The sequence below is a fragment of the Labrus mixtus genome, chromosome 21 (genome assembly GCF_963584025.1).
Source record: "Labrus mixtus chromosome 21, fLabMix1.1, whole genome shotgun sequence".
Classification (NCBI taxonomy): domain Eukaryota; kingdom Metazoa; phylum Chordata; class Actinopteri; order Labriformes; family Labridae; genus Labrus; species Labrus mixtus.
In genome coordinates, this window is record NC_083632.1 from 11520273 (window position 1) to 11545950 (window position 25678).

Consider the following 25678-nt stretch of genomic DNA (forward strand, 5'->3'; position numbering starts at 1 on the left):
TATTAAAGAGATATTAGTTTTAGCTGAATTGTATCCTGATTTAATGGTCATAAAAAAACATAATGATGTTATGTTATCACGCTGTAGGTTATTTGTGGATTTAAAGTGAAGCAGTATAACATAGCTCTTTAACAGAACATCATCCTGATTATTCCTTTTTGAGTTTTCATTTGCCATTTTCTGGTTCTGATGTCAGAAAAACATAATTTTTGTGCCGATTGTTTTCAACCATATCCCCCAGTCCTTCAGCAATGCATGCAAAACAGCCTAACCTGCAAATCTCCATCCCCCCCCCTTGTCACATTCAAACTCACTTACTTAGAAACCGGTCTCTCTAGTATCCTATATGTACAGACTAATATTTGAACATTACACTTAAAAAAGTTGTCTGAAGACACAAGTCTCACTCTATTTGCATGTCTTTTTGTTTTGAGCTGCACTACAGTGCCTCTCCCCACTTCTGCCATGGGTTTAAACATACCTCTGCACAGTGCGGTACACACAGAGCCCCCGTGTGGAAATAACTCCCTGCCTTGCAACAATAAGCTTCCATTGTCTTTCAAATGTTACACTCAGGAACACACCCTGCAAAACCACGGAGAATGCTCACTCCCGCGAGCGTGTGTGCATAACAAAGCGATGACCAAGATCTTGAGACTATGTTTGATAGTTACGAATCTTTCAATGTGCTTGGCTTTTCAAGGGGAACAACATCCTATTAACGAGTCCGACTGATGTGTTTATTACCATCACATCAAACTGTTTCTCCCATAGAGATGCCTGGTTACAACTCTTACAAATCTTGTCACATTCTCGGTCCATTTCCACATCAAACGTTGCAATAAATACCCAAACAACAGAAAAACAGAGATTGCATAACTGATTTTATTACTTTGAAAAGAGGGTGTGAGAACCTCTGCAGTGTCAGGAGTGAATGGAAACTATGTGGTTGCATGACCTCTAGAGGCACCTGTAGCCAGCCTGCAGGCTGATTGCTTTCATTGGCAGACGTAAATATCAGACAGCCATTGAGGAGCATCAGAGGGAGTCAGATAACAGGAGATGAGTCATTTGAATGAAACGAAAATAGAAACAATAAAAATGGGATTTAACTCATTATAAGCATCCAGTTATCACTGCTGGAATCATCCAGTACTAATGAGATTACATTAGCGAGATGAGCTTAGTGTAGGTGAACAATAGTCTCAACTGTGAAGAATGCTAATCTGTTTTTGGATCATTAAGAAACTTGATTAAGCAAGAAAAAACACTTCATGAACAATTGCATGTCCGGTGGTGTGTGTATGTTTTGTAACAGAAATGATTGAGCTCTGCAGCGAAAAGTTGATGGCGAGTAGTTCCTGTCAAGCAGATATCAGTGTCTGTGATTTTCCTTTACAGATAACTCGAGCACTGATGGTTCATCATTTCGTTGATTGTAAATACAACTTTTTTGTGTCCGTCTGCTTGCTTGTAAGTTCAATTCTCTTTTTTACATATTCAAAATTCAAATCAAAATTTAAATGAAAAAGGACATATACTGGTTAGCTATCCTTCATTTGATAACCAAGATTTAAAATATGTAAATAAACGAGTTATTCACATTTCTACCTCCTTCCTGCTGGTTGCTTTTGAGCAAGTAACCCACCAAAACACTGCACTGACTCAATGAGCACAAAGCAGAGAAGTCAAATCACTTATTAGATGTGTGGCCAAAAGAGATATTCAAAAACAGCAACACTGCCTGTCTAAAAACACAAAGGTCTGGAAAATATCTGCTTAATTTAAGCCTACCTGCCCCTCTGTCGGACCTGGCCTCCTGAGAAAGTCCAAACAGTGTAGAGAGGTGAGCCACGGGCCATGTCACAGCTCGCCACAACCACACTTTGGGCCGCACTCTGGAGTGGGCCATGCCCTGATCGTCTCCAGAAAAGCAACACCCCCCCCCCCGCCTTCAAAAAAATAATGTACTCCTTCTTCTCACTCTTTCTGAAGAGGAACTGATGATGAAGGAAAAGCATGAAAGGTGCAGAGTGAGGAAACTCTGGAAATTTGGATGTAGAGAGAAGGACTGAAAGGGAGCAGGGAGGATGGAAAAAGAGACAGAGGCCCATGTGCATTGCTAACCCTCTCGTGATATGTGGAATGCACTTCGTACCTATGTGAAAGAGTGTTGGGCTGTTTGGGACAGCAGTGTACGAGCAGACAGTATTAGATGGCAAAACCAAACCGAGATAATTGGATATTTTCTGTGTTTAAAATTGATTTGTCTTAAACGTTAAAATCTTGCATCATCCAGGACCAATAAAAGAAATGTTAGACAATCTTCATATCCTTGAAAACACACCTGTAATTCCTCAATTTCACATCGTTGTCTCCTTTAGATATGCATGAGCATTGAGACTTCAAAAAGTGTTGTTTCTTACTGAACACATGTTGAAAAGGATGAATTAGTAATGCCAAATAAGCCATTAACTACAAATACTTCAAATGTAATTTAACCTAAGAAAACCAAACTTAACTTATCCCAAAATTGGACAAAAATAATTGTCCAGTGTCCACCATAACCTTGCAGCAAAGCACTCATCCTGCAAAATTTTGGTATACTTTTCCAAGTTAGCATTGTCAGGGGACAAAGAAAATTCCTCAATGCTTAGATACCGGTATAGGAAGTGTTATGATAACGCTTGAGTTAAATACACAATACTTCTTCCTCTGATCATTGTGGCAGTAAATAGGGATGTCTTGTTTGCATAGTGCACCGAGGAATTTGAATAACTACTGTTTCTATGTGTGTGTGTGTGTGTGTGTGTGTGTGTGTGTGTGTGTGTGTGTGTGTCTGTCTGTGTGTGTCTCAGGATTGGTATGGCAAGTCCAAGAGGAAATCTGCTAAGCACTGATGGCTCTCTTTTAGATTCCTGCTATATTACATTCTGTCTCCTGTGACAAACCTGCCGGCAATGACGCAGAAGAAAACTATTCAGTTGGTTTTCTGGACCACTGGTTTAAGACATTTAACCTTCAATGAAATATTGGGAAACTGTAACCACAACATTTAGTGTCGATCAATATCTAGATTCCTGGTCATTGACCAAATGGTTAATCGACTTAACAATGCAACTCAACATTGCAGAAACAAAAGAACGCAGCGTTCAGTGCTGAATCTATGAACCCATTTCTATGACGATCTTATTTTGGGTCCATCTTGGGACACTTAACAAAAACCAATTTAAGAAGGCCCAGATGGTCTCGGGCTTTAAGGGCTTAGATAGAAGCATCCCCAGTTTGATACTAGTCTGACCATTTTATCAATATTTCTCTACTGTCAACCATCCTACAAAGACACAACATTACTAAAATACTTCTCCCTATCCAAACCCTTCTTACCTTGTAGCTGCTGTTGCTCCAGGGCCAGTGTCTCCAGTGTGTAGTTACAGAACTCCAGATTCTCCATGGCTTGCGTGCGTGCTGTCTCATCCTCCTCTTCCTCCAACATCGTCCGCAGCTCCTCGGCTGTGTGCGCATATGCATCCATGTCGTTCTCCACCTCTTGCAGCCGTAGCAGCAGCTGGTACTTTTCCTCCTCTTCCCTCTCTCTCTGACTCTCCAACTCCATTGCTCTCTCCAGCTCTCTCTCAGCTTCCAGCTGGCAGCGGATTTCATGTTCCTGGGCAGCAGCAAGGTCACCGTGCTCAGTCTGCCCGTCTGTTATTTGGTCGAAGACATTTGTATCTGCTTCGTCAGAGGTGTAGAAGACCTGTCTGTTGGGGAAGGTGTTGCTGGTTGGAGGAGCAGTGTTTTGTCTTGGGAATCGAGGAGGTGGACGCGGTGGAGGGCGAGCAGGTCTGTACACAGGTTGGGCTTGGGGACGAAGGACTCTGGGACGTGGAGGAGGAGGGCGAAGGGTCCTGCGTCTGTCAAGTGAGGAGTTTGCCGAGTTCGACCGCAATAGATGGGAAACTGGTGAATGAGAGGAACCTCGGATGATGTCGCTTTCATCGCTGAAGTCCATTATAGAAAAGTGGCGCAAGATTTGGGATTGCTGGTTCCCATCGTCTAGAGGAGAAATGTCCCTTGGATGACCAGAACTCATGTTGGAATCACTATATGAAGCAGTCAAGCTTTTCTCAAATTCAAAAAGCTGCTGGGACAACTTGGACTCCAGGTCACCGGCTGAGGTCGTTAGAGCATCTAAGGTCATGGATGTTGGCATGAAACCATTGGAGCTACGCACCCTTTCATGGGAATGTCGATGCCTCTCAGAAATACCAATCCTCAGATCAGCATCACTGGCGCTAGCATGGCGAGTTAGTTTGCTTTGCATATGGCCCTCGGCAAGGTTTAATAACACCTGGCCAAGACTGGAAGTTCCGTTATTGGTGGTGGAACTGTCTTTTGTTGACTTTTGATTGTATCTGCTTCCTTTAGACCAATTAGGCAGAGTTCTAGGTAGGGTAAGACTATGGGTTAGTTTTGGACGTGAGGATTGTGAGTTACCATTAGTATAACTAGATCTATTAGTCTCTGAAGATGGACCATGGCTCCTACGGTTGCGTGCAGGAAGGCTAGGCCGAGCTGGGAGTCTTGGCCTTGCCGGAGGAGTAGATCTGGGTCTCTCTGGCCGTCTCTGTGCTGGAGCAGAAGGTCTACGCGGTTGAGTGTCAGGCCTGATACCCCCATCTCTTTGTCCTCTGTTGGTAGTTTGAGCTCCAGTAGTTTGGTTCTCACTTTGCCACCTCCGCTCCTCCGTCCTCTCAAAGTAATCCAGGTCCCACACTGTGTGATCCTCATAGGTCCTCCAGTCAGCATCATTCTCAGATTCATTGGAACATAACTGGCCAGAGCTGTAGTCAGAAGTAGAGCTATTGTCTTTGTCTTCTTCAGGTTCGACAACATTTGCTTCCTCTGAGGGCTGCTGCCCATTATCCTCCATTTTGACGAATCGATGAGGAAAAATACCACGCCGCCCATGCAGCTCCCCTTCAAGCCAACCATCATCCAAAGTGCTTAGAAGATGTATGCGATCTCCTGTATCAAAGTCCAACTCTCCTTGTTCCATGGCCCTGAACTCATACAGGGCCACTACATAGACACCACCCTCCTCCTCCTCCTCTTCTTCTTCTTCTTCTTCTTCTTCTTCTTCAACTAGAGCCTCTTTCTGCTCCTCTTCCTCTTTCTGAAAAGTCTCTCCTTCCTCCTCAGTCCCCTCTCCTGCATCATAAGGGTCCTCATAGTTAAACGGTTCAGAATCATTGTTCAAATACTGGCAGTCCATGGGCACCTGAGGTGATCGCAGAGGACTCAGGAGCTCCACAAATCCCTCTGGGAAGATGCCACGGCGACCCTCCAGCTCCCCCTGGAACCAGCCTGGCTCCGGGAGTCCAATAATGATGATCAAGTCCCCTTCACGAAAGTCCAGCTCCTCATTTAACTGAGCGTGGAGGCTCATAAGGGCCCTGGCTTGACCCAGGGCATAAGGTGGGAGCTCTGAAGCCTGGGCCTGAGCTGAGCGTTCAGACAGCTGCCTGGAGCGGCCTGACAGGTTCAGCTCCTTCACACATGATGTGGGGAAGAGGCCACGGACGCCCCAGGCATTACAACCACGCTGCCAGGTTTCTCCAAGGTCCACGGACGCGCCCGCCTCCCCAACAACCACATCACCTAGAAAGACATAGAATAAAGAGAATCATATCCCATTTTCACATTACTGTTGTAATGTGGGCAAAATGCAAAGCCCACTTGTAGTATTTTCAGTATTAACTGTTGACCAGTGGAAAGACGCTTTCAGTAAGTTAAAATACTGTACAAGTTTGTCAAGGTTTTTGAACTTCCACCAACATCTACCACTACTCAAAAGTAGTGATAGTAGTGACACGCTGTACTGCTTGGTTCTCTCATCCATTTAAAATAACTAACGTTGATATTGTTTATAAAACCTTTAGTTAAACTTATGGCTCGAAAATGAAGCAAAGAACAATAATCCTATAGTTGCAGATTGAAGCGAGTGCTTGGTAAGTGAGTCTGGCACTGAGCTTGGGAGATGATAAGTTTTCTTTTTGTGTGAATACCTTGCACTGTTTTGGTTAATAACTTAAAAAAATGCAGTGAACAACACTAGATTGAACTCACTTGAGATACACTAATTGAAAAAGGACAAAGGTGAAACTAAATAAAGACTATTCTTAAAGCTGTAGTTGGTATTCAGGTAGACCAGGTAACATAACATCCATTTTTAGGTTTGTCTTTGTTATTTCATTTCTAATAACTGTACCAGGGTCAGCACTGCTGCTAATATAACAAGAGGTTCAGATTATTGGAGTGTTGACTGTACGGCCAGAAGTCACAGGGGTCACATTCCAAAGGCCTGTGGCTCCACCTCCCATTGTGTCTGCAACCAAAACTGGAACACAGCCAATATGGACAATGGAAAATCATACTGGAAATGAACATTTAGACTCTCAAGTGGCCAGTAAACACGGTTTCCAATGTTTCCTATGATCCGGGGAAGAGTTATTTATCAGTGGGAAAACAAAAAATTACTATGATATTGCTGTCAGGCCAATTTGGTTCATGGGGTTTAAACAAAACTAAACCAAATAAAGTAAGACATAAATGTGTATGATGTATATTGAGTGAATTTCTAAATAATTCATTGACATTAATGTGGTGTTGGGGGGGGATGGGGGCTTTAGCTGCAGTAACATATCCATGTCCTGGATTCACTTAAAAGTTAATCAACTTTTATTGCCATGTATAATTCACAATACTTCAACTATTACTACCCTAACTATGACTATGTCTACTACTAGCTCTTTGAATTAAAAGATAAAGGACATAAATAAAAAGGTTTACCGATGTAAAGCATCTCTGCAAACATCACTGTTGTATCTCTGGGAGTGTTGTGGATGAAAACGAGAGAAAGAAAAACACACAGCAACTAATGGAATAGACTGAAACAATTCAGGAATGTAAAAAGAAAACAGTCAACAGTCGAGTGAAGTCAGTCGGCGTTGGTGTCAGTTTGGTATCTGGAGACATCTAGTGGGGAGTTTTGGAAAGTCACTATGTGTTATGTATGGGGTGTGATGCTGCAACGTTTCTCAAATGCACATGTATAAAGGGTTATTCTTATTTCATATCATCATCGTCAGGAGGTGGACTGCTTTTCTTAAGAATGATCTGCACGTGGAACAAATAAGGAAATACCCCAAGATTTAAAGAGAAAACTCTATGAATGTGCAGAGAAATTAAATCACCATCATTGACAGGATTTTAAACACTTACACTTACTTACATGCACAAAAAGTTCGCTGTAAGATAAGCAACATTTTACTCTTAGTGAGAGTCTTTATGTGTTTTGTACTGAATATGATTTTTAACTAATAAACAATTGACTACAAGGTTAAAGAAAGGTCAAAATGATTTCAGAAAATACAAAAAAGGCACAAAATGATGTCTTCTTGGGATCATAAAGGAAAAAACACATGTTTAATCTTTATATCAGTCTAAGAACCCTCAAGGGTTATTAATGCAGCAGAGGATGCCATCAAAGACAGTTATAGTGAATCTCCTATCATTGTGGTGAGTGCAATAGGAGTTTGATTTATTCCAGTGTGATTAATAGAAAGGTTATTGGAGTTTCTTTAACTCTTTTTTCATTACTGTTATAAGTATATCAATCCCTGATACTGACATCAAATGGTGCAGAAACCTGTATTTTAGTTACTATTGTGTGTACACTCTTTCCCAGATTCCCAGATTGTGGCAGCTGAGAATGTATCAGTCAGGTCAATGTATCCAACACAACACAGGTACACAACAACACAAAAGTCACAATTACCTGAGCGCAGCGACATCAACAAGAAGCGTTAAGCTATGTGAGGAAACATGACCGGTTGTTAGAGTTAACAGAGGACCTACTTGAAACAAAGTGCTTGATTTGAGTTACATCCAGTATCTTTCAGAAAACATCCACCCCAAAAAACAAACAGACAACAAAGCCCATGTGTGCTCTGATAACAATCTCACTGTTAGGATGATAAAGACTAGGAGTCCGAGTCAGTATGAGTAAATGCAATATGTCCGTACCTCTCTTCAGGTGAAGGTTGCCCGGCTCTACTGAGCTGAAATCGTTGATGCACACGTACAGCGTGTCTTCAGGTTTGGTGCTGGGTATGGTGACCTCTTCCACAAAGGTGCTGGGAAACTGACCTGGAGGGAAGAGACACAGGGAGTCACGATAGATTGACTACAGTGAACACTCCAAATAGCTGCTGTTGTTGAGAAACTAGTGCCCGCATCTGAATTTTATAACATGCACATAATGTCTTTACAGGAAGAGGAAAGTGTAATTTAAAGACCGAATACACTGTCTGGTAAGTCAACACATTTGTTTCCATATTCTTGATCCTTTATTCCCCAACTTCTTCCAGAGTATTCTTACTATAAAGCCACTGTGAGGAGTTTTTAGCGGGTTTTGAAATAGAGTGAATTATTACCAGCGTCTATCTGTGAAAGCAGACCATCAGCAACAAGACTGATTGTTGTTTTTATCATATTGATTTTCCACTGCAAAGTGTGTACAGGACAAAATCAGCGATGAGATAAGGGATACAGATTTGTCAAAGGGTCCAAAATTAACCCAAACCACAAGTTCCTCACAGGAGGATATTTACTTCAGGAGCAGTTTTAGGATCAGTGTAAGATGTATTTGCTTGAAAAGAAAAACAAAAGAGGTTATTAGTTGTTGTTTTCTGTAGTGTTCTGAAAACAGTACATGTTGTTTCTTTGAACTTCATTTTTTTTCATCACAAAGGAAGTTTAATTGTCTTGTATCTGGCATCCGGTGTCATCCCATTTTTCCAGCAAGCCAACACTGACTTCCCATCTGCACTTCCCCTCTGAGGGAATCCCCTCCTTCTTCTTAAGAGACGTCCGACTCTCGGAAAACTCAAGTGGATTTCTGTGACTTTGACCCTTCAAGGGCAGAGTGTGACGAGTTACACCTCACGAATGCTTTGTGGCAGTTTTCTGTGTAAAATCTACGACTGAACTTCAACTGGAACGAGCATGGTTTGGTTTCATGTGTAAAAACGTACTTATTAAAGTAAGATACGAAAGACTTATTTCCTTGCTTCAAAGTGAAGCTTTAATCTATTTTTTTTTCGCAATCATCTCACCTGCTTAAGATCGACATTGTTCCATTTTTAGTCCCCTACACTTCTCAAACCCTGCACACTGATCTCACAGGAGGCCAGTTCTGGTTTGTAATGTAGTTTATTTAAAAGTAAAAGAACATAAACAAAGGAATGAGAACAAATGAAGCATTCTTGGATGAAACTGCTTGTAATAAAAAGTTCAAAGTTGGCTATTATTTGTGATCAATAATCTACCGATCAGATCTTTCAAGTTGTTAAATAAACAGCTTAAATCTTTTGTGGTAAACAAAGCAAACATTGTTCAAAAGAAATACTTTAATTCATATGAATATAAATAAAACTTGTGACGCATGCCACCTTACCTGTGACGCCATCTTTGTTACCAAGCAACCAGAACTCATCCAGGACACTGAGCACCTCGATGACATCACCAGGGAAGAGTGGTAGCTCCTCAGAAACGCTGGGGAGGAACTCGAACACGGCACGCACCACCGATCCTGCTTCCATTACTCATTACCTTTGGGAGTACAGAAGAGAGACGCAGCAATTTAGAGACGATTCTAGTCTAAAAGTTTAACATTTACATTTTTCAAGTACCAAAAAGAGCGGAAGTGTTTCCTATGTGAGATTGGTCTCCTCTTTGTAAACAAGGCATCCTGCTGCTATTCAAAACCCTCGCTATACAAATCAACAAATGCCTGATTAAGAGAGTGAGCTTTCATGAAACGACAGCGAATAAAAGTGAGAGCGTGAGAAACCTGCTGTAGAGAGGAGAAAGAGAGAAAAAAGCTGAAGAGAGAGGCGTGCTTTAGTAGGCTGCAGGACATTCCTCAACAGTCTTCCATCCTTATCCCATTTCTCACGAGGGGAATAGGAGCAGGGATGCACAGGAACTACAGATCTGTGAATGATGGGTAACTGGCAAACAAAACATTGAACAGTGAAGTACTTTTACCTCCTGTATGTTATCTCTGACCTTTGAGCCTCACGCGTCATTTATCCCACCCATCCACCTTCTCTAACCATAGATGAATCCATTGTATGTTTCCTGTAGCCTGGGTGTTTTCATTTCTGACACTGTCTGTTTCCTGATATATTGAAGGAAATCAAAACTTTGCAAGAATGCGAGCATATTTGTGAGAAGAACCCCTAATTTAGACTTTAAAACCAGCGACATTCATCACCTTATGTCACATAACGTGTCATTACAATAGTTGTCTACATTTGTGGTTAATCTCTGACCATTTCAAGTATCAGCATAATGAGCAACTGCACACAAAGCTACCAAGCATGTGTTTAATTAGTATTTCTGCAGCCCTTGTGTATGATTACGTTCAGACAGACTAACCACAGGTGGGGAAGGAGGCGCTGAAAGAGACTGGAAATAAGAGAGGAGAGCTGTAGTTAGCATCGATCAATGGAGCCTCTGTTAAGTGGGCTGATGGAGCCCGGGGGGGGGGGGGGGGGGGTGTATAGGACTGTTACCCGGTTTAGTGTCACTGTCTCTGAGGAGAGACGTGTGTCCAGTTATCCACCATGTGAAGGTAAAGATACAAAGGCAGGAGACTAGTACTTACAGAAGAAAAACATAACTGAATATGTGAGTTATGTACTTCTTTTTTTTTTGCTTCACAAAAGCAGATGCTGCTCACAGAAGTTGTGAACACAACACCACACAGTGTTAGAGCCAGAGTGAAACCCAAGCCAAGGACTTAACTAATGCAAGAAAACGGGAGGCCAAAAAACACACCAGACAATAACACGAATGACTGTGTACTCCCATATATCCAATGAAACAGGACCCATGTTGTTGCTGTCCCACCAGCCTCTCAGAGTCAGATTGTAGATATGGGATGTCACTCTATTCGTGTTTTAATGTTCTCACATGTATGGCTGTATCTGCTACAGTACATGCCGGTCAATAGTTACTCTCTTAAGTAACTTCCTGTTTTTGAAGGAAACATAAAAATATGCAGACACAAATAGCAATCAAGCAGTGTCATGTAAATAAAGACTTAAATGTACTTAGAAGCATATTAAGGCTCATCTTTATATGAAACGAAACAACAGCCGACTGTCGACACCTAAGCAAGTTAGAACGTGTCCTGGCATGCACACGGGTGAACACGTATCACTCAGCCATGAGTGGATGGTGTCTACGAAACAGTGACTGATAATGATCCACCCCAAAAACTCACAGCCTCACCACTAGGATGTCTACATTTAAAGAAAAAAGACGTTCCAAATTCTAGAAGTAAATAAGAGTTGCGGTAGATCCTCCTGAATTTGTGTGTTTGTCATATTTGGACTTTCGACAATCACTCATCTTTCTACCAGATGACAAAGGACACTAAAATCAATTTAGAAAACACAACCAACATTTCAGAGATTTGTGAAAGGATGCCTGCTCATTATATCACGTGAAAGAAAACATGTTTTTTTTTCCTCTAACCTACTTTCTCGCTACTCTTTAACCACCAGAAAATACATTGGCATAAATTGAATAGCTCATGCGAGAAAGTCACAGAGACACCTGTAGCTGTAGCAGAAAGGCGTCTAAAACAAAAAGTGAAACTGTTTATCTCTTGGTAAATGGTAAATGGACTTGTTTAGTGCTTTTCTAGTCTTCTGACTATTCTTTTACTTTTACACCGCAGGTCACACCTACCCCTTCATACACTGATGCCAGAGGCTGCTATGTAAAGTGTCCATCAGTATAAAATACTCAAATTCATACACTGCCGACGAAGCACAGGGAGCAACTTGGTGTTAAGTGTCTTGCACAAGGACACAACGGGCATGTGGCTGCAGGAGCTGGCGATTCAACCCTGATCATTCCAGTCAAGAGACAACCGACTCCACCAACTGAGCCACAGCCGCCCCAAACCTATTCTCTTGATAAACACCTGAAAGCAATCACGCAGATTTCCTGGAAAGACCCAAGATGTGAAATCTTTATGTAGACTGTAATCGTTTTATTTCCTTATTATCTAAATGTTATATAGTGCATCAAAAATGATTGTTGTCAAAATCAGCAGGATTCCTTAATGCACCATTTTCCACTACTTGACTCGTCACGTCTTGTTCACAGCAGCCAGCCACACACACAGCTGAGCTTACAACCAACACCCAGAAAACCAAACCTCGTCCCACACGTGATGCAGCGCGAGGACGTGCACGGAGTCACCGGGCTGCTGCAGCGTTTCCTGAACTTAATCCTTCGGATCTGCATCCAGCCAGACAAGCTCCTTAAAAGGTTATTTACGGGTCTGTCAGTGTGTCAGTGGACCCTGTTGCTCGGTGACTTTTACTCTCTGCTCCGGAAGTTGACAGTTAAAGGTGCCTGATGAAGACGGGATAGATTCTGGAGGTAGTGTAGTTCCATACAGGAGTTGATCAGATTTTATACAAAACTGTTTACATATTTAAATCAGCTAATATCATTCATACACTCAACCACAAAATGCAATAAAGTCCTGTACAGATTTTGTTTCCTGAATGAATAAAAAAGTAGTTTTTTTTCCCATTTAGCAATTAGGTTCACAATTGTTTTGATTTGAAAAGGGGAAAAGCTGGATCACGTTGGAAGTAGCAGACATGTCTGCAGAAAACCATGCTGCAGGGCACACGATTACTATCCATACATGAATGCAATATATCACTTTAGGAAAAAAAAATGATTTTTTCATACTAGAAGCAACTTCCACATCCTATAGTCCAGTAGAGTTCATATATAAAGAAATGTGAGGTGTTACCTTCTAAACACATCTTGTATGCTGGAGGTACAAGGGGCAATTCGCACAGTGTGCGATCTTCTTCAGATCACTTAAACAGGTGTGTCTATTTAATTATGATTTATGAGGTCTTGACAAGCAACAGGACTCTGATCATGAGTATCCTAAAATAAACTAATGACAACAGAGAAATCTAATTCAACGTATATGAAGAAAAAAAAAAAAACGAGAGAGCGTTGTGCGTCTGCAGGAATAACTTTAAGAATGTAAACGCTGGCTTCTTAATACAAAATTTTTCCCACATTAGCTCCCCTGCTGACACAGTTTAAGGACAGCCGGCACTGAGAGGTAGAGGTAGATTGAGACCAAGGGACTGGGACTAGTGTGTTCCACTTGGCATCGTCATGGAGAAAGTAACAGGATTATGGCAGACAGCTCAATCAACAGCTGAGCCACACACACTGAATATACACACTCAGTTCACAGCTGACAGCGGGACAAAGCACCGACTGTCTGACCCGAGACATGGCCTTAAAACAATCATCACTCTTTACTTTACTATCTTTACATGTACATGTGTACAACAAGGATGAGCAAACAATAGAAAGTCTGCAAGTTGTATTTACAAAGGTTTCCAGCAGGGTTATCATGAAACCAGAATTAGAAATGTAGATGATACTTGTAAAAATCAAACAATAATCAAAGTGCTTTCTCTCTTCTTTTCATTTTGATCCAGAATTTTGTGGGTTTTTTTCTGTGACTGATGTCTGATTTCACGACAGCTGACTGTGTTTAAAAAGTTGCAATGCGAGTTGCAATGTTTAAAGGCTTCTTTTTTTTATTGTGTGTAACACATTGCACAGACACCGCAAGCGACTGGGACAAACACTCCAATTAAACCTATTGGCTGAGCAGGCTGTTTGTCTTCTGGCATCACTTCAGGTTGATCTCCGTGTCAAGATGCCAAATGTCGGGGCGCTGTTGGCCGAGTGGTTAGTGCGTGCGGCCCACGTACAGAGGCTGTAGCCCTCGAAATTCGTAACAAAAACACCCACTAACATTTCACTAGTAAATTCTTCTCTGGGGCAATTCTTCAGATACTTTCCTTCATTCATGAACTTCAGGTACAAATCGCAAGTATCAGTGTCCTCAGTGATCCATTCTTTGCTACATGGGTATCTACAGTTTATCACCATCTGCTTGGGTATAGCAGGTACTACAGGTAGTGTGCTGAAAAACAGTGTTAGTGTGAGTACAGATGGAGGAAGTCAGACCTGCTGACTGCCTGTACCTTTTATTGAACACGGTCATCTGATGCCAACAATGAAGCCGCTGCTTCATTATCTGTCTGCCTGCCAGGACGAGGCTCACACTGGTTCACGGCCTATGTGCCATTCATCCTATTCAGATACACTGAGGTGGCAGACTGGCACGTGCCTCACACACACACAAACACACACACAAACACAAACACACAGGCTGGTAGAATCCTCTGGAGTGAGCTGGATGACAGCTGATCTTTTGATTCAGACTGTTTACAGAGAGCTCGTTCTGTCGTCCACACATGCAGAGTGCTGAGTCCTCCAAAACACATTCACCGCCTAACAACGTCTCCCAAACAGGTGACCAGCCGGTGGACGGTTCTAGATATTAAAAGCTGTGGGGACATCTGCTGCTGCTTTTTCTTTTCACCGTCTAGTCTTTCAGCATATGTGATGGAGGGCGAGGAGGGGGGACGGAGGGGGACGGAGGCTGACAGTTGTCAACACGAGTCATGTGGTTTTCTAACCCTTTGTGTAGAGTCAGTGCCTCACAGAACCCAGAGCCACCATGAGCCACCATGAGCCATCATGAGCCATCATGACATAACTACTTTAGTTTTGCTTTCTTTTTCACTTTACCAACAAAATATGTTGTAAATAATAATCATATTAAGCAAAAATGTATGAGATCCAATCTGTTAGGGTTCTCTGATAATTTGCAAACACTGAACAAACATGTGGAATTATTTTGATTCAGGATTTGCAGCTAACTTGCTGATCCAATAGCTACCAATTATTCTTAAAATCAGTTATGCTATGTCTATAAAATGTCTTACAGCCCAAGGTTACCTTGGAAAAAAAATATCTCATTTTGTCTTAACAGCGTACACAACCAATTATGTTCAGTTTACTATAACATGTGGCAAAAGGGGGATTACATTCATCATTTGGAAGATGAAACTTTTGCATTTTTTTGACCAGTCGCTTAAATTGTTTACCAAAAAGCAGCAAATGAGCCTCAACAAATATTTCCTCTAAGTGTTTCAGCTGTAACGTGCATACCATGTCATTTAAGGGTTCAAATTTCAGTCCAGGGCCATACAGTAAGTGAGTTATCAGCCATCCCAAACATCCCAAACTGACTAAAGTTATTGCAGTTCATCTAATCTTTTATCCACCTCATAAAGGCCTTCTCATAAATATATAGTATTTTTCACATTGCGTTCTAATGTGATCGCCCAAAACAACAGATACAAGGCGGGAGAGTGAAGAGAGCAGTCCAGCTCTAAAGTACATTTCATCCAGATGAGGCAGCACGACGTGGCCTCAGCCAGCTGGAGGAAGAGAACACATCTGGCAAGCTGAGTCAAATGCCTGAAGAAGACGCCAAACTCTGTAGAAATATTCCTGGTACGCTCAAACATACAAATACACCGAGATATTTAAAGAAGAAAGCAGACACACTATACTATAAACTAACATGAAAGCTCTGCATTTCAATACAAACAACCACTGCAACAGAAACAAAGCAGTTTAGGACTTCAGCAATTCAAACTGATTGATCATAAGCCAGAGGGAACTGTTCCTTTTTTATGACCCAAGCAGAAAGCAGAATTATGTGGAAAGCATGACACACTGTATCTTTCAAAAAATGTTGTGTATTCACTTTTTCAAGTGCTGTGTCCACCCTAAGAAGGAAATCCCCCCTGAAAGCAGTTAAGACTGCAAAAATTGTGAACATGACTAAATGGATTGATATGTAGCTTCTGCCAGCAGGCAGATAGCTTAGCTTTAGGACTAAACATAAGTGTAAATAGCTTGCCTGACACTGACAAACAGATAACAAAACCAGTAAACTAGCACCTCTAAAACAAAAGTTAACTCATTGTTCCTTGAGTGTTTTTAACTACACAATCATGAGATACTTGCCATACAAGTTGTGCTGGGTTTATATGGACAAAACCAGACGAGCTGCTACTCACTGGTTCCAACACTTGTGCCACGATAAGCAAACCATCACCTGCCACAGATTAAACTGGTGATGAGTCGGTAAATTGGAATTGATGTAAGCCTGATGTTGATCTACTGGCTGAACTCTTTGCAAGGCTGTAAGCAAGCTATTCCTCCAAAGCCCTGTTTCCACCAAGGGGTCCAGTTTGGTTCAGTACAGTTTGGTATTCTAAACCATGATCACGCTTGCGTCTGCATAGCCAACTGTACCCTTACTTGTTAAGGGGAGTGTAAGTCTGATAGAGATAGCCGCGTCAGCTACGCAAAAGCGTGACATCATAGCAATGCAACACAGTATAGCCCGCTAATTAATCCAACAACAATAATAATAATAATAACTTAGATTTATACAGCGTCTTTCATGAAACCCAAGGACACTTTACAAAGTGGGGGGGGGCGTAATGTGTCTGAGGAGGTTTTTAAAAATGACCAGAGATGCAGCAGTGCGGATTTCGGCGGGGAGAGAGTTCCAGAGCCACTGAAGGCTCTGTCACCAAAAGATCGCAGTTTGGTGTGGGGGGTGGAGAGCAGGCCTGTGGCTGAGGACCGCAGCTGTCGGGACGGGGTGTAGGGATGGAGGAGGTCAGTGAGGTACGGCGGTGCTAGACCATGGAGAGATCAAGGACGAGGAACGAGGCACAGTACATTTATTTCGACCGACCAACGGCCCACAGTGTGTCTAGCTACAGCGTTTAGGGTCGGATCGGTACACTTGGCACCCCAACAGAAGGGTAGCAAAGTGGAAACGCCAATAAAAGCAAACTGTACCAAAACAAACTAAACCAGACCGCTTGGTGGAAATGGGGCTCAAATATATTGCTTGCCTCATAAAACTTGAATCTCACAGACAGGAAAAACATCAGCCGTATTGATGGTCCAGTGCAGATTCTCCCTTTTTTATGAAGAAGTGGAATTTAACCATAAAGCATGCTGGGAGGGTCGTCTAGATGCAGCTTTATACCTGTTTGGCCAAGTCAGGTCCTGAATGGCAGCAATTGCTTTATTTCTTGGCTAACAGGGGGATGAGTCACGGCAGGACAAGCCCAAGAAAATCTGCTTCCACCCATGTAACTTCTACAAAGTCCTGTCTTGTTCCAGTTTCTACAGGAGAAACTATTTGGTTTTCGAAACAGCAAAAGTGTTTATATACCAGTTTGAAGATGCTAGCTTTCTACTTTGTCAAAATTTCAAGTTGCAGAGGGAACTATTGCAGGAGCGGCTCCATGAATGCAGGAGAAAACCCTGGGTGGGCCCTTGGAAAAAGACTGCAAGTACTCTCTTTGGCTCATCCATAGCTCGAGATTCCCCATCCTGTTCACATTTTCTTTCACGTTTGCATTCCAGCATCTTTTTCAGATTGTAGTACACAGAGCATGTGTTGTTCTTCAGACTATGTTTCATACTTTTAATGTCTTTCCATCACTCTTTTTCACTCGCACATTTGTTTCTCCTTTCCCCTCTCAAGCATGCGCATGTTGAACATTACTAGCCTCACACACATATACACAAACAGGGTGGAACTGTTCTTTTGCATAAACATTTCCACAGTGAAGAGGACAGCTCAGATGTCTGAGCTCAGGGGGAAGAGGCTGAAGTTGTCATGGCTACAGGGATCTGTTTGGACCGCAGGAGGGTTTTTCCTGCTAGGCCCCCAGAGGTGCCTGACGATATGCCCTGGCCTTAAAACATGGAGGGCTCTAATAGTTAGCATGTGAGCTGTTACGTAACTGATCTCTGCCTTGGACTCACACCATGACGTGCCTGCAGAAACACGATCAATTCATGGAGGGGGAAATATGCGTTCTCTTTTAGAGAGATCTGAATCAAGTTCTCACTGCCAAAACTTTTAGAGAATTCATGGTGAATTGAGTACAAGACCATGAGACTGCTGAGATGGCACAGCCCAGTCTGCTCAGATGACTGTTTGTAAATCAACTCTTGCAAAAAACTCACTGTGACTGGCAAAAATCAAAGCAGAGGTCTTTAATATCTGATGCAGATAAATACATTTTCTAATGGTCACACGCTGATTCAAACAATTTCAGATAGATCTTAATTTCAAACATATAGTGCATGTTAAAAATGATAAAGAAAAGATATCAAACTGTTCACAACAAAGCCACATGGTCTAAATGTTACCACCAGAATTACATTTTAATATGGTAATACAACTATTAATCTTATTTGTAATACAACCTAAGATAAAGCTTGAGACAGTACAAAAAACGAGAATAAAAGCCGAACAATTCCAACTCTTAAAGCTAAACAATGGAATTTCAAACATGAGATTAATCGGGATGACTATCAAAATTCAGCAATTAAATAACAATTTTTTTTTTTTTAAATGAAGCCCTACTGATTTGTCTTCTCCTATGTGCCATGAAAACATGTCTGACTGACAGATCAGCTCACTCATCAGGCAGAGCCCTGAGCCTTCAAACTGGGTGGTTCTTCAATGGTCTGTCTTCTTGTAAGAATTGTCGTCTCTGTCTTTTTGTAGACATGTTGTTGTTTTTTTGGCTTTTTCAGACTGATATTATAGATATTGCATCGCAATCTGTTGGTCACTCTCTCTTTTTCTCTAATTAGCTTTATCCGTCACCGTCTCTAAGCCTCAGCCGTTGTATCACTGCCGTAAAGCTGTACACACTTCTCACAAGATGACTGGGCCGGAAAAAGGTACACGCTGCAGTAAACAGACAACCAGCCGCTCTGTGGACACGGGAAAGACACAATGTTGACAGTTATTGTTCTGTTAAATCGACTGTTTTAAAGCGAAAAGTCACATATGTTGCTTTCGAGCACTGACCAACGTAAACCACACTTGTCAAACATATTTGACATTGTTGGCTCGCAGAGTAATTCGCGTTGCAAAGTGCCATTTCACATTTCAGTGGCATTTATAGTCGCCGTCAATTTTACTATTGCAGAAAGTCATGAATTGTTAGAAAAAGCAATGAAATAGGCTACACACAATATGCTTTAGCGCAGTGTTAGCTGTGTAAAGTGAATGGTGCACAACTTTGACTTGAGTTTTTTTCTTAACTTTAGACTATTTGTCTGAATACAATTTTCTCTTTAACTGACAGGAAGACAAGTCACAAGGAGCATCATTTGTGTTGTCGCACTGAATACAACTTCAGCAGCCAGTTCAGATGGACTGAGTGATATTTTTAAATCAGTTGAATTCCTACATATTTCTCTGCCTTTTCTGCCAAGAAAACTAAAACTGTGCTGCGAGAAAACAACTGAAGAATGTGATTTTAAATGTCTGAGTAATACCGATATTACATAATGAGATGAAAAATGAATGTTCCTGTTTCTGCCCCCCCCCCCCCCCCCCCCCAATGAATCATCAAGTTATTCTCATCATTGTCCTTTTTTATTTGCTTGACTCTGCCTGACTCAACAGTGTTTGTGGCATGCAACACATGCAGACTTACACTAAAGTCTCAGGTTTCTTCGTCACCTGCTACATGACCCTGCTGCAAATGCAAATGTTGAATAATTCAGTGTGTGTGTAGGGTGTTTATGTTCTTCCCAAATCCTGACTGGGCACTGAACACAAAAAGCTGGACAAAGATACAGTATGATTAAGGTTGATGGTAATTAAGGAAGCATAGCCAGCCTCCAGGTGTTTCACCTCCAGGTATGACTTGGAATAAAAGGTCAAAACGTGGTCATGCACAGACACACATAAAATAAAAAAGTTATTGAGTCTTTAATTTTCACATTAACAATGATGGTTTGATACCTACAGGCAAAGAAATCGAAAAAACTCTGATTCCCATGCAAAGCGGTACAGCTCATACACTGTTATTAGCAAAATGTTCATATTGAAAATATTGTGATTGCAACACACTGCATTTGTCTTTATTGCTTAGATAGTTTACTTGGATTTTCTATGTATCGGGCCAATGCAAGTAAATAACAGGTGTGTTCTATGGCCATAGCAGGTTTTAACTAGAATTCATTTTGTTTCAAAGTAAATGTGCGAGTCTTCATATAAAATGGTCTGCACAGTAATGAATGATTTGTACCACAGAGCACATCTCGGTATGGCGTTGTAGTACAATGGCAAAGAACAGAACAGAACCATACAGAAGGAGGGAGAGTAGGACAGAATAAAATAATAGAGCGGCGCAGAATAGAAGAGATGAGATAGAAAAGAACATGTTGGAAGAGAACATAATAGATGATAAAACAACAGCACAGAATGAACATGAACATTAATGCATACAACAGAACAGAGAAGTTAATAACATTTGGATCACATAGAATAGAAAGAAATATAACAGAGCAGAAATCAACAGAATAGATTAGAATAGGACAGCATGGGAAATAGCTGTAACTAAACATTACATTTGCCTACAAGTGACCAGTCCAGAAATCACCAATTAAGTGCACACGTGTTCGTGTCTCCCCTCCTTCATTCAGAGAGTTTGTCTCTCTCTCTCTCTCCCTCCCTCCCTCTCTCTCGCTCCCTCTCCCTCCCTCTCTCTCTCTCTCTCTCTCTCTCTCTCTCTCTCTCTCTCTCTCTCTCTCTCTCTCTCTCTCCTGGGTTGAACAACTGACATTAGCTCGGCCACAGGTGACAGACAGACAGCGGGGGGATTATTTGGTCTGAAGCGCTTGTGTTCACAGATATCACCCATTCAGCTCACGTCATGACTCAGTTAGCTTCATAGCTCTGTATTCACTGAGGATACTGTTCAAAGTACGCCCTAAAAGACGACACCAGCACTTGAATGTTGAAGCACAAATTATTATTACATAGGAGAAACCACACTTTTATGACTGCGAGTGCAGCCTTATGTTGTTGCTTTGAAAGTAAGAGCCTGTATTTTGTGTCATTACAAACTTACATGATTATCTAGCCTACTTATCCTTCAGGCGTTCCTCTAGTTCAAGCAGGAGCAAAAGGTCAACCTTTTTTTAAACATTTGGTGTGTTTTCTTACCTGTAATGTGTCTGGGTCCAATGGTAAACGTGGGACTGGGCCGTTAGATCCAGTCAGACTAGATATCCAGCTTCTGCTTCTTCTTCTTCTTCTTCTTCTTCTTCTTCTTCAGTCTGGGTGATGTGTTGGCGGAGTTGCTTTTTCTCCCCCGACACCCACAAAAGTTTTTTTCCAGCAGGCTACAGTTCCCTCCACAGACCCGAAGCCGAGCGCAGATTCATTACTTTCCCGAAGAGATGTGACTTTAACTCTGAAGTTCTTTTCACTTTCACGCGTCGCTGACACGTCGGTCCCACGGTCTCTCTGTCTCGGCAGAATCAGCTGTCATCACATCGGACACAGCAGAAGCCGAGTCGCTCCGCTTCTCTCTCCATGCCTACATACAACAACGCCACCCACTTTTTTTTTTTTTTTTTTTCCATAGAGAGAGCCGTGGGTGGCTCAGCTGATTGCCTGACTGAAAAGGAGAAGAAAGTTGCTCCTAAAGAACAAGGGGACCTGACTTATTTCCATTTAGCTTACATTTAAGTGCAAAGAATAATAAACTTCATGAATGTAACACTTTCTCATAGTTATTTCTTAATTGTTTCCAAATAACTTGCACAGTTCCCCTGAACAATTAGCCCAGCTAGTATGCTATAATATGCTACTTAAACAGGATAATAATGTACTTTTTCTCCTCTATAGCAGTCTAACAGCAACAAGTCTGTGTTATATATTATTGAACTAACCATCATAATATTAACCAGATGACAATACACCAATCATATAAATCACATAAGGCTAGCCTATTCATTTATGGGCTGTTTTTTTTTTCCCCAGAGTGACTTCATATTCTCTTAATTGATGCTATTAACATCATTTAACTTATTAACATCAAGTACGATTAATAATGATTTATAGTTAAATCCATTAACCCTGAGAAAATAAAGAAATAAGCCTACTGTAGGGAGGCCTATATGTGCTCCCTAGGTTACAAAGATTTACTATCATATAAGACAAAGAAAACTAACCTATAGTCTGAAAAGGCGAGACAGCTGATTTTTTGCTCAAAGGGATATGTAAATACATTTTGTATGCATTTCCCCATTACCCCCAAGTTCATTTTTGTACTTGCACTCCTGCAGTTTAATGTCACTGTGGATGGTACTCGCTTCCACTGCAGACAACATAAATCCTATCAGAAAGTAAACACTAAATTAGAAGCCCAGAAGTCCATCTGTTTAACCAGTTTGATGCAGCAGGATAGATCACGTCCACTTTTTAAAATACCCTATAAATTCCCCATCAAAGAAAATGTAGCTGCTGTGTTTTTTGTTTTTTTTTTGCTTACAGATATAATTCCTCTTTACAAAATGCAAAAAAAATCTACATTCATACAGCCTAATAAAGCTTTGTAATGTTTGTTAAATACACGTGACAACAAAAAAAACTTTTTGTGGTACAGAATGACAAAAAAAAAAAAAACACGAACATTTCCTCAATTCATTTAACTCATTCCTGTGCAGGTCAGCATATGTTTGAGCTGGCCACTGCACCCAGGCCTCACACCATTCTGCAGTTATAGGAAGTAGCACTGTCTATGTATGGAACTAAATCATCTTTCTGTGTAAGGCACAGCAGTCTCACTATTCATTTTGCACGATTTAACCAATGTTATACTCCAGTATTGTGCAGAAAATGTAACCCTGTATTAGGACTTTCTGACACCCAGCAGGAAGGTGTAACCTGTATTCTGTTTGTGGCTGCAGATCTTTCATTTGGGACAATAATTGAGACAATGACAACCTTTATTTAGAGAGAGAAAATCATAGTCGTTGCATAAGGGATTATACGTTGGGTAACCCTTTTCTCGGCCACTGCTTCGGGATGTTGTGGTGTGAAACACTGAATCCAGTTTTTTCGCTGCGTCTGCAGTAATAACAGCTTCCTCATATGTGATCTAGTATGTGCAGGACAATAGCAGGAAACCCAGTGAGTTGGATGCTTTTGCCTTCAAGTGTTGTCATGGAAAAGGAGGGGTCAGGTTGAAAAACACATAAAAAACAGCCTCACTTTTAGACTTACATATCTGCAAGCTTTGCTACACACCTTGACATATACGGATCAGCTTCATATATCACATCATGGCAATTGTTATTAAAATCTGACACAACAATAATAACAGCTTAGATAGTCATGCTTGTGTCATATGGAGTTTTGATATTATCTTGAACATCATCCCATGTGAGCACAGCTTTTGCTAACCTTTAATCCTATTTTCATCAGAACCAACAACTAGCTTTGATAAACTTCTTAAACTTAACTAACATATATTGAAGTTAACTTCATCAAAAATGTATGGATTTGTGTTGAATTATATCATTTATTTCTAAATGAACTGGAAAGTACATATAAACATGCACATTTGCAATATGTAACACTTTTAATTTAATGTTAAAGCTCCCATGAGGAACTTTGAGTTTGTGTTGATTTTGGCGTTTTCTGAAGAAAAATGGCATCCTGCTTATTTTAAACAGCAATACATATCACTGATATAAACAAAGGCGATTTCTGCAGCATGCTGTCAATCACCTCTTCTGCCACCTGAACCTGGAAGCAGCAATTGCAGGCACTAAAAATAAATAATACTGAAGTCATCAATTTTCTTCCTGATGGTCTGGTTTCCTTTTGCAGACAGTAAATAAGCATCAGAAATGAATTTCAGTCTGTTTTGTTAGCCGCTAAAAGTCTCTATACAGGAGCTTCAAATCAACAAAACAAACAATCTAATATAAAACCTTCAGAATAAAATAAATACATATTCAAACTGTGTGCTTATGTATGTATTAAACATTCATGACTGTGTATGCACTGACAAAGAATCGTGAGAGTGTTTACAGTATCTGCAGTGTGTACTAGCTCCAACCTATTCTGTATATTATACCATAACACACTAATTTAAGAAAATATATTGTTAAGTGACAAACACTAAATGAAATAAATAACATTTTACGTTGACTTATTTTCTTTAAGCAACACAAATTAACGCTTGTCTCTGTCTCTTTTTTAGAGTTGGAACTCGGTTCAGTTGGGGAGGTCATGATCTCTTTCAGGCAGACAGTGTATTCTTAAGAACCCACTTCATCCCTTCCACGGTCGAGTTGTTTTTGCTGTGTTTGCACTTTTCCCTTGACATTTATGCGTGTGTGAGACCTCACTGCCTCCTATCCTTCCTGGCTTGGTAAGTAGCGACCCTACTCACCAGACTCCACCTTACAAGACCTTGGGCTGCATTCCTTCGCACTATTTAACACTGGGTTTTTTCATTCTTGTGTCATATTATTGTAGGATTTTACCTCTTATTTGTTTAGTATTTGTAATAAACAATCAATATTTATTCTTGTTAACTTTGTCTTTGCCACTTCCTTTGTGTTTTTTATTGACTGGGTGAAAAGAATGATTGACTTCATCAATTGCATCTCTTAACCTCTGGTCACATATATCATATGTCAAGCAAGCCCCATCATTACTTTAAACATTACTAATGACACCTATATATTTCTCATCACGTCATTATATTCTCAATGTCCAATTAAATCAATGTGTCTCCAAATCTCATTCTGGTTTTTTTTTTGGTTTTTTTACGTGATTCAGTTTTAGAGTGGTGTTTTGTCATTTCTGAGAAGGCCTCCTCCAGGTTTGTAGAATCCCACCATGACCTCTGAGTCAATGAATATGCGTGAGTTGTTGAAAGAGATGTGTGACACTGTAGCACCACTGGTGGGCTTCATTGACGCCACTTTAGGCGAGCTAATTGCACATCAATACAAGTGCATACCGCCTCTCTCTCACACTCACACACACACACACACACACACACACACACACACACACACACACACACACACACACACACACACACACACACACACACACACCACATTCACACACTACTACAGCTGAGAAAACTCCAGATCAGTGTCTGTGTATGAACGTTGGCTTTGTCTTCTCTCACAGTGACCACTTTCATTCAAGGCCAGTATGTGGGTCTGTTGTTGTCGTTCAGGATTTGCTGCCAGTCGATCGTCACTATAATGCTCTGTGTGCAGAGAATACATTTGGCTGACGTACAATTACCCAATTGTGTCTGATCTGAGAAAGATCAGCTGTGACAGAGTTAGAGCTGGAGGAAAAAGGAAATTATTGTGCTCATTATTTGAGGTTTACTGGACTGCTCTTTGAACTGATTTGAAGGATTTAGGACTTTTGTGACAGTGGGTTTGATGCTGATCTCAGTTATTCACAGATATGATTTTTTGATTTTATGTTTTATTTTGTGACATTCTTGTGCAATCCAAACACATTTATTTCACATAAACCTCACATGTCTCCACCCGAATAGACCCGGGAAGTTTAAGGAGTTAGGCCCATACACTCTTATCTCAACTGAGATTAGCAATGTTCTCATATTCTAGTGTATTCTACAGTAATTTGATCATCTAATCACATCCTAGATTCAATAGAATTCTGATGAATATTTCTGAATCTTTTTGTCCTTTAATTTCTCCATTT

The 25678-nt window shown here is 41.0% G+C and overlaps 1 protein-coding gene across 1 annotated transcript in view; it reads right to left on the reverse strand.

The window, feature by feature from the left end:
- Positions 1–21279, reverse strand: part of dnmbp (dynamin binding protein) — a 44508-nt gene extending 23229 nt beyond the window's left edge. The window contains exons 1-4 of the mRNA XM_061028926.1: positions 21125–21279; positions 9521–9675; positions 8089–8211; positions 3388–5661 (exon numbers count right to left, since the gene is read on the reverse strand). Of these exons, the coding sequence (XP_060884909.1) occupies positions 3388–5661; positions 8089–8211; positions 9521–9665 (2542 nt within the window). The 5' untranslated portion in view covers positions 9666–9675; positions 21125–21279. The remainder of the gene's footprint in view (positions 1–3387; positions 5662–8088; positions 8212–9520; positions 9676–21124) is intronic.
- Between the last annotated feature and the right edge of the window lie 4399 nt (positions 21280–25678).